The 14,451-nt window shown below is 37.8% G+C and overlaps 1 protein-coding gene across 2 annotated transcripts; it reads left to right on the top strand.

The window, feature by feature from the left end:
* The first annotated feature begins 95 nt into the window (after nt 1-95).
* On the top strand, nt 96-3,732 carry LOC104600371 (protein phosphatase 2C 51-like). 2 transcript variants are annotated; one of them, XM_010263277.3, is made up of 3 exons: nt 96-2,231; nt 2,995-3,100; nt 3,196-3,732. In XM_010263277.3, exons 1-3 carry the CDS (start codon nt 1,356-1,358, stop codon nt 3,513-3,515), a joined length of 1,302 nt encoding a protein of 433 aa, XP_010261579.1. In that variant the 5' UTR covers nt 96-1,355; the 3' UTR covers nt 3,516-3,732. The 2 variants fall into 2 exon arrangements, with proteins under 2 accessions (XP_010261579.1, XP_088751543.1); XM_088895417.1 differs by having other exon boundaries at nt 2,995-3,112.
* The last annotated feature ends 10,719 nt before the right edge of the window (nt 3,733-14,451 follow it).

Below are 14,451 nucleotides of genomic sequence, written 5' to 3'. Positions count from 1 at the left end.
GAACAGTCATAATCAATCTCTATACGTTTCTACATCTAAATCAAGACAATCAGCATTCACGAAACCATCTCATCACCCAGAAGCAGAATTGAACCAAATAACTGCATCATCGATCGATCTGGAAATTAAAAAAAGAAGAAATACATATCACCATCACGTATCACGCCAGGCCGCCACCACCGCAACCCACACAACCCAAAAGAGGGAAAAGGAAAAAGGAAAATCCCTGGTGAGTGAAGGCTTCCGTAAAGAGTTGAAACTAAGCACACTCACCCTTAGTCCATAGAATTCACAAACCCACAACCCACATTACCATAATTGTCATCTGCATCCCCTGATTCAACCTTCCACTGGTTTGATTTCACCAAACCACCGACAAAGCAAAGAACTGGTTTGCTTTTCTCTCTCTTTTCTCTCCATCTCCTATTCATTGCATTTGCATTGCAACAGAACTACTAACTCCAGTCTCCAGCTACTAATCAACCAACCACAACCACAACCCAGGCAGGTATTCCAACGAAAAACCCACTGCACGCCCACCGGACCCGGGACGATTTCACTAAAAGCGGGTTCACGGGGTTCCATAGATTTCAGATTTCAAAATCCGAAGGTACCAAAACCATTGTCCACTGAGCTCAAAATCGACGGCAAGCAAATCGCCAGCGGCTGCTCCTTTTGTTCTGTATCTTAGCTAGCACCACACCTGCGGCCAGCTGCCGGACCGGACCCACTACATCTTTATGCTTTTTTTTTTTGGTGAAATACATCTTTAGGATTTATGAGAGAGAGAGAGAGAGAGATCAGCCGGTCAGCCCACAATGCCACAAAATATCGCGATTTGATAAACTGGAAAAGGAAGGTGGAGTGTTTGTACGAAGCGGAAGCCCGGTTCAGAGACTCGGAACCAAGTACAAGACACGTGTGCGGCAGGTCTCCGGGGAATCCGAAGAGTCAACAAATTTCTGTCAAAGGAAAAGTGAGAGAGAGAGAGAGATATACTTTGGTGGTGGTCCTTCCTTCATCCCAAGCGCCACGTTATTAATTTTCTAGAATATTAAAAACCAACTGGTGGGACCCATTTCTAAATCCACGATATCTCCAGCCAAAATAAAACACTAAAATGAATTTGTTGCACGTAGTCGTTGATCAGTTCTCAGCCGTCCACGTTGCGCTTCCAAATATACACGTCGTCATATTGTTATCCGTGGAAGACCGCCGTATCTAGATATAGGTGGCGGGAATCCAGCGGATGTTGGTATCTGACGGTCCAGATTCTGTCCTTTTCAGGTTAAGTATTTGAATACAGCTGAAGTGGTGTGGTGGTTTCATGCTTGTCGCTGTGTAACGAAACGATCATGTCGCCGGATTCCAGCAAGAGGGATGAATCTTTGTCGTTATCGTGTGTTAAGAGATCGTTGCATGTTCGCCGGAAAAGGCTAGAGAATCGACGTCTGAAAGCCGTCTCTTCCAGAGAGGACCTTGCGTCGCTCGGCGATGGTAACTCCGCCGACGTATCAAAGTTGGAAGATGATGCCAGGGTTTGTGTTGCTAAGAAGACACGATTGGCTAATAATGAAGTGGTGACGGTTTGTCAGTCGCGTAATGATGGTGATACGGAATTGAAAACCGATGCTTGTTCCGATGAGCTGCCGTCCAATCACTCGTCATTATCGTCGGCATCGTCGTCATCCTCGGAGAACGAAGGGGTACCGATGTTGGTCGGGGGCGGGGAAGTCTTCGGGCGAGGAGATAAATTGAGGATCCTTCCGTGTCTGTCGCACGGATCGGCTTCAGTGTGTGGGCGGCGAAGGGAGATGGAAGATGCAGTGACGGTGGTGCCGGGGTTTCTGAACGAGGAAACCGGGCTGTATGATTTTTTTGCCGTCTACGACGGCCACGGTGGTGCGAGGGTTGCTCAAGTGTGCCGGGAGCGGTTACACCGTCTACTGGCAAAGGAAATTGAAGGTAGGGAGGCGTCGGAGGTGGCGACGAAGAGGGAGGAGGATATTAAGTGGGAGGAGGTGATGTTGGCGTCCTTCGCAAAGATGGACGAAGAAATCAATGGTGATGAAGTGGTAGTGGAGGATGGATCGTCGTCCTTGAAGACGATCGGATCGACGGCTGTGGTGGCGCTAGTTGGGACGGAGAAAGTCGTCGTCGCCAATTGCGGCGACTCCAGAGCTGTTCTCTCCCGCGGCGGAGTAGCGATACCACTCTCCCGTGATCACAAGGTAATAATATGAAATTATTATTATTGTTTTGTTGCATGAATTAATTTATATTTATCTCTTTTAAAAAGTTAAAACCTCAGATTAGGCTGCGTTTGGAAACGAATGAAAGAAAACATATTAAACAAGTGCGGGTACCTATGGAGTCTGGACGAACTTGTTTTCGATTTTTATTATTCTTTTGCTCTTTTTGGGTAAGTATAAGATGATGCTCACAAAGAAGTTGCAGAGAGTGCAGTTGTAATACACAGAAGAGTTGCATATACGTGTCATATAGGTACTGTTTGGGGCATCAAAGGTGGGGTTGCCTTTTGGTTGAGCTTTTGAAGTGTCCCCAAGTAACAGGTTGCGAGTTCCAAGGTTTTAGTGAACGTAGGTGGTAGGTTCCAGATTTGTTCTTAACGTGTCATCCCCAAGTCCAAGTGTCCTTTCACTATGTCTATCAAGAACCTGTTTGGATGGTTTGAAATTCCATCTTTTGCCGCCTGCAGGAAACCCGGTCAGGCCAGGTAGCTTGTCGTCTTACATTCTGCGGAAAGCGGAATGCACAGGTGACATTAGTACAGACATGCAGAGTCGTCCATTGTTAGGCCATGCACACGCCCACCAAACAGTATTAGACTATTAGTTGCCAAACAATTAACACACATCATCAACTTTCAGACTATTTGTGTTTGTTTCTTTCTGGCACTGATACAAAGCAGACTCTTATAACTCTTAATGCTGCGTTTGAATATAAAAAGAATGGTTAATTTTGTGTTGACAGCCTGACAGGCCGGACGAAATGGAGAGAGTAGAAGCTGCAGGTGGAAGGGTGATAAACTGGAATGGATACCGCATCCTAGGAGTGCTTGCTACTTCAAGATCGATAGGTACGTACGCACGTAAGTGGACAAATTTAATGGAAAGAGTAGTTTAATTAGCAAATAAGACATGATAGATAGACTGAAGTTGGAAAAATGTGCAGGGGATCAGTATCTGAAGCCATATGTGATATGTGAACCAGAGGTGACAGTGAGCAAGAGAACGGGGAGGGAAGAGTTTCTGATATTGGCTAGTGATGGGTTGTGGGATGTAGTGTCAAATGAGGTTGCATGCGAGGTGGTGAGAAGATGTCTGGATGGCCGGATAATGAGAAAATTGTCGGGGATGGGTGCAAGTGGAGCTGCTGAGGCTGCAGCGGTGCTAGCTGAATTGGCGATGGCTCGTGGGAGCAAAGACAACATTAGTGTTGTGGTTGTAGACCTCAGACCCCACCACGGATTAAATATTGGATCCATCTCTTGATACTTAATATATACAACAACATCCATCTACCCTCCCCTACTAATCATCATATCCATCCTTATTCCTACCATACCACCTCATAACATATTATTATTTAATTTAATGCATTTTGTTGTTTCCTGTTTCATCTTCATCTTCATCTAGTGTAATTGTGTTCCAATTGCAATATTAAAATGTCTAACAAAAATGTACGTACATGCGTGCTTTATTGGGTTCGTATTTGGTTCAAATTTCAATTTGGATTAAACCCACTTAAGTTTTTCATGAGTCTTTTTCGATTTATCCCTAAATGGGTGCCTAATTCAATCCGGGTCGGATGTGAAAGTGGGGCTAACCTAATTCTACCCGATAAAATACTGTATTGATGATGAATCTACAGTGTTTTCCATCATCGATCGAAGCACTGCTGTTTGATCGATTTGATGTTGATTTTTGGTGTTAGGTGGGCCGCCTGACAAATTCACGGGAAATGAGTAGCGTTAATGGAAGCTGAACATATATATATATATATAGATAGATATGGGCTATGGTCGTGATATTAATCAATTAATAGCAAACTGCTAGTAAATGGGGTCACAGTTTTTTTTTTTTTTTTTGCTTTCTTTCTTACTCTTGGTAAAACAATAGATACATTAAATTAACTAGTCAAGATACATGATACATCTAATAACCAATCCTCCTCCAACTTGAGTCCAACCCAAAAGATTTGCCACATGATGCACGGCCGTATTACCCTTTCTTGGTTCTCTATGTAAATTAAAAGAAGAAGAGACAATTCAAAAGAGATTTACACCTTTTTTACACCTGTTGGTCTTTATACAATCTAATAATCAAAGGCATCGAAGATTGAGAAGGGATATGCCACAATAATATCAGAACAAAATCATGAAGATTCCACGAATATCGCCATCAGAACTGCCCTTGGATCAGGATGCATGTGAAGCCCACTAACTATACCATGGAAAGCCTGTGCTTCCACAAGTCTGATCACGTACAAGTGAACACCAATTTGGCATGTTTTAACTATACCGAGTTATGCTATCAAATGTGTTATTCATCACAATTTATTTTAACAAAACTCTCGGGCAGAAGGTTTCCAAGTGGCAATATAAGTCCCTGTTTGGCATGTTTTTTCGTGGCCTGACAGATTGTGTTTTTGCCTTCTCCTGTATGGTTGAGAAAAGATCTAATTGTCATAAGACATTGCACTGAAAAGACATGTAAAACCCGTTTTGGGTGAAAGCTTTAAATGAAGTTTTTCGGTTATTTTCAACTCATCTTTGCATAAAAAGAAGAGTAAAAAGACACCTTTGGTTGTCTTTAGGATGTCAAGATTTTAATGCAAAAGTTCATTCCAGAAGATCTTTTAAAAAAGAATTGCCATTGCCAAACTGCCCTTAAGTAAACACATCCCTAATCCCTTTGTTCTATGGTATGAAATAGCATAGAGGCAATGTGTCTCTCTGCCACTGGTTAGGCATATGGAAATCGATTTTCATTTTCATAAGAAAAAAAGGTTACTGCATGGAATCTCACCGTTTCATATATCATCTCCATAGATAAAGGTTGCATTTGCTACTACCACTCTATTCTTTTTTGAGTTTTTCTACCTCCAAAGCATATAACCGTTTTTTGAAACTATTCGAAGTAGCAGGCATGCCTTAGAATTGCATGTTAAGACTGATCATTAATTAATATAGTTGAAATGTCAAATTATCGTTTCTAACTCTGCACAGGTGAAGTCTGATCATTCTAATTGAAGTAATTCTCATATATATGATGTGGCAACACATACCTCATCAAATTGTATGGTTAACCCAAAATGTATGTAAAAACAGCCATGATACCAAACACAACTCAAGTTGCTGATTCTTAAACCAGACTTCACACTTGATCTCATTTTCTTCTTCTAGTAGAATGACACGTTTAGTGTGTTTATCTCAAGTATAATATTGTAGATTAAAGTTAAGCAATATATATTGTGGAGAATATATTATTAAGACACACCCATCCTTCAGTTTGTTAATTTCTCTTCTAAAATTTTCGCAACTTTCTCAATTTTAGTGATTTTCTCAGAAACCAAATGCTGCCTAACAGATTAATGTTAAACTCAAAATCTTGGGCATCTGTTATACTACTACTGATTATTGTAGAAAGTGTTGGGAAAAAGGCATAGGAACTCGTCAATAAGCACGCCATATGATGTTTTTAGCCTCTCAATCTCCTACACTTGCCCTCAATTTTTTACCTGCATTTCCATTCATTATGTGACAGATGTCTCCTCCTGTCACATGTCGAGTGGAAGTGTAGGAGATCCCCAGATGTGTTTCTAACAGATCCGGAGTTCTAAGTCTTGGAAAGATTTACAATTTAAGAAAGTTGACAACTTACCTTGGTATGTTTTGTGCACAGTTTGATCAACTTGGGTAGGGGTCTTCATCTTTAGCTTGGCCGGAATTTTCAAAGGCCTGGTCCTAGGTTTCCTGTGCAGGCATCGTCTGACTAGTAAATATATGAATGTTCATTTGTGGGTATGTTTGTTTTCTGGTAAATGGGGGCCGGTAAGTTGCTAGGTCCCATGGAAATAAAAGAAACACACGTTTGTGTTTCAGTACTAGCAGGTCCCATAGAAATAATAATTCACAAGTAGCTTAGGCCATTTTTGATTCACTATTCTAGAATGGGCAATAATGAATAATATTGGTGTTTGGTTATAAAATTCTTGTCATGGGCTTCATTCTTTTTGGTATGAAAAATCAGCCTATAGCACAAAAGTTGAGGTAGTCTGCAACATGAAAAATAATCATGCCCTATCTTACTTATTCATTCTTTAAAAAATTCTATATCGGGGGTCATAAACCACCAGCTTAGGTCTACAAAACCATCGCCATAGATGTTTACTGGCGGACTTCCATGATAACTTACGCTGATGGACATTGATCATCAGCCATTTGCCAGTAAACATCTATGTTGATGGTTTTGGAGACCTACGTTGGCAATTTATGACTGTTGGCGTAGAGTTTTTTGGAAGAATGAAAATGAACAACATAGGGCACTTATTGGTTTGAAAAAAACAAATCATTATTTGGGAAAAATGTTTGGTCCACAGAAATTTTTTCTTATTCTTCCCATTTTTACTCATTCTTGTTGATTTTAGAATTTCTATCTTGGGTAAGAATGAGAAAGAGAGTTGAATCAAACATGGCCTCATTTACCTGGATAAGTAATACTCTCCTGATTTTTGGATAAATCACTTTCCCGTTTGCGTGATAATTTGTTAGAATATGATGGGACAATATTGTCCCTTCAATAATGACACTTTTATGGACAAAGCAAGTCATTGTATAATTTTATCTGGGAAACAAAAGAACATTGTAACGTTAGCTAACAGACTTGGACTTGAATGTTGATTTCTGAAAGTTTTTTAATCTAAACCCAGCCCTTACATAAAAAATTTGGGCCCAACCCATACAAAAGTTAAGTTGAATTGGGTTGAGCTTGCCCAAGTTGCAACCCTATTGTTGGGCAACCAAGGTTTTAAATATCTAAAAGCATAGTTGAGGTATAATGGCCTAAAAAGGTAAGGTGTAAGCTTCAAAGTTTAACAAAAGAGTTAATTTAGGTTTATAAATTGGTAAAAAAATAACATATAATATACTAAGTTAAAATGATAGAAGGTATAACCATAAAATAGAAGCAATAAGTTTCAGCATTTAAGCAATAACTAAAATAATAACTAATGAACTAACAATTATAAACATTTTGCATTACATGTTTCAAAATGTAAATTTCTCAAATTATTCAAATGACCGATTTAGAAGGAAACATATAAAGAATCACCCATATAATTGATATTGGATTTATGGTCATCCAATTGTTTAAAATAAATGAAACAACTTAGTTAATTTGATCTATGCAAAAATAAAATCAATAAAATGAAAATAAATCCATTAAGAAAAAATGAGAAAAATAACAAACTTGGGGTGTTAATTTATAATAATAAGAAAACAATCTCACTTGATTTATCCAAGAGTAGACCTATTCATGGCCTAGGCTTAGGCTTGACTTTTGCCAAAATTCTAATGGACCAAGCCCAAAACAATGTAAAGTTGAGCCTGAAGCTCGGCCTGTGAATAGGTCTATATAAGAGAAACTAAGAACTTGATTGGCCTTTTTGGTATTGAATTCTCCTATAACACTAGGAACTTGATTCGACCTATTAGTTTTACATTTTCAATCTTTTTATTTGGCTCATAATTATTGAAGTTTTTTTTTCTATATGTTTTTTCTTCCATATATATATATATATTGCAATCACTAAATAATCATTGTCACTTGAGACTTATTCCTTTTTTATGCCTCAAGCTACCTCTTATTCCTTGAGGCTTGAGGATTATGCGTCATTCTAACAAAGGCTTAAGCCTCAGGCCAAATCTATGTGCCTTGCCTACAATGTGGACAACCCATTGAGATCTTCCACACTTCAACTAGAAAAATCTTTAGATTTTCTATAGAAATCTTTTATTCTATGGAGAATAAATATGTTGTCTCTTGTTGCATTTACCATCAAGATAAACATGGTAAGCACGAATTGATCACCATCAAGCATTAGCTTATGTCCAAATTCAAATTGGAAACCATCCTATAAAAGGTAATTTGAATTCCCTTCTTTTACTATTTGATTAAATGTGTGTGGTCCATCATGAACAATATTTAAAATTTACATATAAATAATATGCATCTATTAGTAAAGTTGGTTTAAATGTTGAATCCCCACTGTCCCAAATGTGAGACTCTGAATGCAAGGTGCCAATTTGTTGGTTCGTAAGGTCTTCAGCTGGTTGTAGTGGAGACTTGGGATCAAATCCCGCTTGCACCAGTGTTGAAGGAGTTACGAGTTTGAGGGATAGACTACCCGGCCCATTGTGTAGCACATGCCGAGACAGTGATGCATCAGAAACATCTCCCCATACATGATAACATGCATATAATTAAATATAGATGTTCCCAATGTGTGGGTGTGATGTCATGTGGCTAGGGTTCTTGTGGATAGGAGATCCAAACTGACCAAAGGAAAACGAGGTTTGGTTCAATATCAATCGCTTTGGATTAACTCAAAATCTATTGCATCTTAATTTTCCCAACAAAAATGAAAAAATGACAACATCACTTATTTAGATAAATGGTAGGAGGTAACATATGTTGCAAAATAGTTGTTTATAAAATATATTTTTCTAGTATTTGGTTATCATTAAGGTTGTGTATGGTTTGAAGGAAAAGTAGGGAAAGGAAAGGAAATGCAGGGTGTAGGTAAGGTGGCGGCTAGGCTAGGGATGTGGTCTCTTTGAAAAATAGAGAAAGACTGAGGGCAGGGGAATCAATCCGGAGGCTAGGGCATGAAGGGAGAGTGACAGAATGGAAGATCAGTGATGAGGATACTCGATGATTGAATGGATGAATTTCATTATGAGAAGGATCTCTATTATAGGGGAAAATCCCGAGATCCTAAAAAAAATGAGTTAGAGGTGTTTGTTTTCTACTAGGAAAGGGAATATTGGATTTGTTATCAATTACTAAGAGCATTGTTGGGGTTTCATCACGTGTTCTTATGGGACACATGTGCTACTGCCCTTTGTGCGCCTTACTTAACTGACGTGGCGCTAGTGACATCATTGTCTGGCGGGCATCGTCTTATTAGACCTATGTGGTGCCTTGTCACGTTTGTCCCTTCGAAGTTACATATGTAGATAGTGTCTAGGCTCGGTTCTTAGTGAACCTCATCGCGGGTTTAACCTGGGTTTGCTTTGGCTTGAGGTAAGAATAGGTTCGTCGTGAGCATGTGATGAACTATGAGTTTATTGTAGTCCTTCGATGCGTTAAGGGTTCATCGTAGACCTGCAATGCACAGTGGATTCATCGCAGAGGGAAGATTGGTTGCGGATTGATCGCAAGCATCCATGTGGTATCAATCAAGTGTCTACTGTACGTTGAGGGATTGAATGAGCACTGTGCACCTACATAGGAAAACTTTACAAACCTTGTATGGGTTTCCTACTTTTTCTTTCCTTTCCTCACGTTTTCCTTCAAACCAAACATAGCCTAAAATACCAAAGAAAGCAAAATATTATGCAAAACTAGAATGAGAATAGGGTGAAATGACTTGGCCCTTTTGGAGTGTAAATCAGCAAATCGAGTTTCCTGTCCATTGCTCTCTACCCACCCTGAATTACAGTCACACATCGTCAAACATTAGAAAATTTAATAAAAATAAAGTTTTATTAAAAATATTCTCCCTTACAATTATATTTCCTGCCAAAATATTTTTCTGGGATACAAAACTATATCACTCTCTACAAAACCTTTTATCTATTCTATTTATAATTACAAAACTATATCACTCTCTACATCTTTTGTCAATATATAGTTTGCTTCTCAAATGTTATGGTATATATGGACGGAGTACAAAATACAAACATGTAGAGTGTAAAATCTTGTATTTTATATTATTTTGTATATATTTGTATTTATATTCTTTTCAAATTAAATAGCATTGCCGGTGGAAATCTTTTCCTTCCCTCTTTTATTTGAAGCCAAATAAGAGAGGAAAATCGTATGGTTTTTAAAATCGAACTGGACCAGACGGTCGAATCGGAAAAACTGGGAATCGGTCAGGTGACCCAAACAGTCGAACTATTCAAATCGTTCAGCGATTTTAGCCGTTTTTATTTTATTTTTGTCAGAACAGGCCATCCATTCAGTTCGAACGATTAGACCCAACCGTTCGACCCGGGAACCAGACCCCTGACATTGTCCGATTTGGTTTTAAAAACCATGAAAAATAGTAACATTATTAAGAAAATTGCAAAATTTGACACTCTTTTATTTCTGGGTTTACTTGATTTTGCTTCAGCTTTTATTTCACCTTGTCTACATTGCAAACAAACAAAAGGAAGTTTAAAGCCATTGTACTATCTTATTAGGAAGAAATCAACTTTAAAACAATTATTCCCTCACTTTCATTTGATCAAAATCAAAATCAGATGCAATAGTTTGATTTGTCAATCGGGGTATGAGAAAAGAATTATATATAAAGAAAAATAACAAAGTTGGATTCATCAATCATGGTACGATAAAAGAACCATAAAGAAAAATAACAAAAGTTGGATCAGAAAAATTAAAAAAAAAAAAAAAAAAAACAAAAATCACCACAGAATAAAAAGAGTATATCTCATTTCATGCTTTAAAAGGGCTCATGTGTATCTGGCATGTCACCTCTTTATATAATTGTATTTGACAGTTTTTAATTAAAAACCATTGATCATCTCTAACTCCATGTTGTAAAATCAATCAACTTTAGCCTTTGTTTTGGGGGAAAGTTGAAAAAAGAAAAAACGCAGATCATCAAAATCAAGTGATAGATAATCAAGTACTGAAATCCAAATTACAAAAATCTAAGTAAACCAATATTTGATTCCTCGTTGCAATCTTTAGAGAAAAAATCTAGGTATCATGATTCATACCTGCTTCAACTGTGATAATTGGATTTGCTCCTCACAAAGCGCGACTCACCAATCACACAGCATATTGCAGCTTTGCATTAGGAGCATCTTCCCATGGTTGATAAAATCAAATATGGGAGATGTTCTCAATGCAGGGATGCAATGCACAATGAGGTTGGTGTGACACACTCTGTGAGGAGCAAATCTAAATACGGAGATGAGATAATGTCTTGCCTATGAGTTATGAATTATGACCATGAAATGGTAAAATGGGCCCAACATCAATTGAATTATACATTTATTTGTACTGATCCGTCTCATCCATGGCTCTCACCTTTTCCTACATGTGAACTATATTTTATTGGCTAAACCGTTTACCCTTCCTTTGGACCGGTACCAACGATTGGATGAGTTCGGCTTCGACCAGTGCAAGCCCATGTTCATACCGTTTGAACAGTTTCTTGCAATTTTGTATTGGGAATATCATGAAATAAAGCATATAAATACGGAGATATTTCCAATACAAGGCTGTAAAGACTGTTTAAATGGGCTTTGCACTGACCAAAGCCCACTCCAATTGGATAGTTGATTTGTTTGTACTGGTCTGTCCCATCCTTCTTTTGGACATTGTCCGGCTAATGGAGTACCAATCTATGATGTGGGAAAGATATGGTATGAAAAAAGTTTTGACCAATCAAAACCCATTCATGAATTTTGATAAATAACACCTGATTCACTACCACGTTTATGATTCCAATTTATTGGTCAGTTGTTTTTCAGATATCATATCTTTTCCATATCATAATCGAACCCCATTTAAAAAGCAAATCACTACTTTTCGAATTTTAACAAAGGACTGGAGTGTTGCAAAGAAATTCTGTAACCGTGAGCCGATGCATTCTGAGTGCAATTTGAATTTGGGTTGGTCCGAGTTAGTATTTTACACTGTTTTGGGCTGTGGACTTGAAACTGGGCCATTCAGAATTTCATAAAAGCCCGACTCAAATTGCTTCCTTAAGCCCGTTGGTTTTTTGGGATTTTGAAGGAGGAAGCTGGTCAAAGTTACCAATTTACCCATGTTCCTATTTCATAAGCATGTGGATCCACGGCAAAATTGATTTTTCCAGATATCACTTACCCGGTAAGCGGTAAGTGATGATGCCCTTCTCAAACTTGGATAAGTTTAGAACATAAATAAGTGTTTCCTGCCAATAATGAAAATGAAAAATCAATTAACCTGAAGTTTTGCGTTCATTTGATTATCTGTATCGTATTCAGATTGGTTTGAGACAAAATTATGCACACCGGGCTGGATTACACACAAAATCATGTGTATGGAATGCTGACATGTTGCTCATCATGGATAGCTCAGCCCGGTGCACAAGATTTTGTCTCCAGCCCATCTGGTTCCGTTTCTATCACTGACCGTCTGACCCCTCCCGGCGGCCGGCGCTGCTTCAAAGTTAACTTGAAATTTTGTCTCCAGTCCGGAGCACAACTCTTTACAGCGCAATGGAGGGACCAGCCGGGAAAGCTCAAAGCTAAGCTTCCTGAAAAGCATATGGGCGAACAACATCACTTGCGGCATATTTGCCTTTGCAGTTTGTAAGGTGGAGTCCATCTGTAAAGAAAGCCCATAGACAATGTTTGCTGAAAATTCAAGGAGCCTAAAGTGATTATATTCAACCATTCATATGACTTTTCCGTGAGCCTCATTTAGAAGCTTCTTCAAAGCAACTCAGCTATAAAATCCTAACCAAATTAAGCTTAAACCCTGCCAAACGAGTGGGAAGCGTTGCTCTAGTCCCTGGGGCTTAATTTGCACATGCATGAAAAGAATTTTGTAGAGACTAGACTAGAGAAAATTATTGCATAAGGCTGTGTTTGATTGCAGCGCAATTTTATTTGTATTAGTATAAATGCTTGGGAGTGCAAATGAAAATAATGCAAATTCTGATTTAATTTTGTTTTGGATTTTACTTTATTCTGTTTTAAGTCTAGCTTTACTTTATTTGTATTGCAATCAAAATAAAATAAGGTAAACTTTAAAATAAAAATAAATCATAATTTACATTAAAATCATTTGCACTTTCATAATTTTGCATCAATACAAATAAATTTGCATTGCAACCAAGCACAACGTAAAGGAAAAATAATAAACATGATCTTCTGTTTCAACTTTAGCATAGAATTGCCAATCGAGAGTGATGTCTCGTGTTAATGAGGACAAAGAAAGGAAAAGACACCCTGGACCCATTTTGATATTATTAAGGCAATTAATTATTGTTACATTGCTATCTTCTTGGCTTCCCCAAAATCCTAATTATATGTGAGATATGATTTTTTAGGGTAAATCCCTTAAACTTCCATTGGGTTTTCTAAAAATGCCTTAAACCTTTTCTCAACTTTGATGTGACCATAAACCTCCCCTCACTTTTGGGGATAAAGGTCCCTTATGTTACTTTTAAGTGGATAGAGACATTAATGTCTGCTAATACTAATTATATTCCTCCAATCAAGTTAGTTAAATTTTTTTTTAATTTTAACTTTACCCTTGAACTATTAATATGAGTAACTATGTTATAGTATTTCATTTTTTTTAATTCATAAATAAGCCCGTTTGGGGGTAAAAGGGGGTTTAAGGGTATTTTATTTATATTTTTAGTTAAAAATCCAAGTGAATTTTTTGCTAAATGTTTAAGGGTATTTTAATCATCAAACATTTGATGATTTTACATAAGGGTAAAATGGACATTATAATATGTTAATCCATGACATCAGTGGTTGCTGTTAGAGTTCTAATGGGTAAAGTAACTGAAAGGGTCTTTAAGCCTCTTTATTCCCAAAAGGCAGGTCAAGGTTGAGGAAAGGTTAAAAGGCCTTTTCAGAAAAACCAAAGGGTTATCATTTTTTAACTAAGCTCTAAAACCTAAGGTTTAAGGCCTTTTCAGGGTCTCCAATATGCTAAATGCAAGGATATGAGACAAGTGACTATATTCAACAATTAATACCTGTCCCAGAGATGATCTTATTCAAAGCTTGAAACCTAAAACTATTTCTATTTCTACATATTGCGGCATGTTTTAAAAAATGATTTGGAAATAAAACTGTTTTAATCACTGGTTTTTGGGTCAACGGTCCGATCATTCGGTTCGAATAGATGATTCGTTCTAATAATAAAATTAAAAAATGGTCAAAAACTGTTGAACGGGTCAATGGATTGACGATTCGATCACCCAAATCAATGATTTATTGACTTTTTCAATGATTTTTTACCAGATTTTGGATTTTGAGTAAAACGAAACAGATTACATACACGACTCTCAGGCCAAATGATCCGACCGTCCAGATCAACGGTGGTTCAAAAACATTGATATTGCCTCTTTGAATTGCTCCAGAAGCTTTTTTTGTTTTCAGTTCTCACGTATCAATACCAG

This window comes from Nelumbo nucifera, chromosome 1, assembly GCF_055504915.1.
Source record: "Nelumbo nucifera cultivar China Antique chromosome 1, China Antique-T2T, whole genome shotgun sequence".
Classification (NCBI taxonomy): Eukaryota; Viridiplantae; Streptophyta; class Magnoliopsida; order Proteales; family Nelumbonaceae; genus Nelumbo; species Nelumbo nucifera.
The sequence above is the reverse complement of the archived record's forward strand: the minus strand, read 5'-3'. Positions and strand labels throughout refer to the sequence as shown.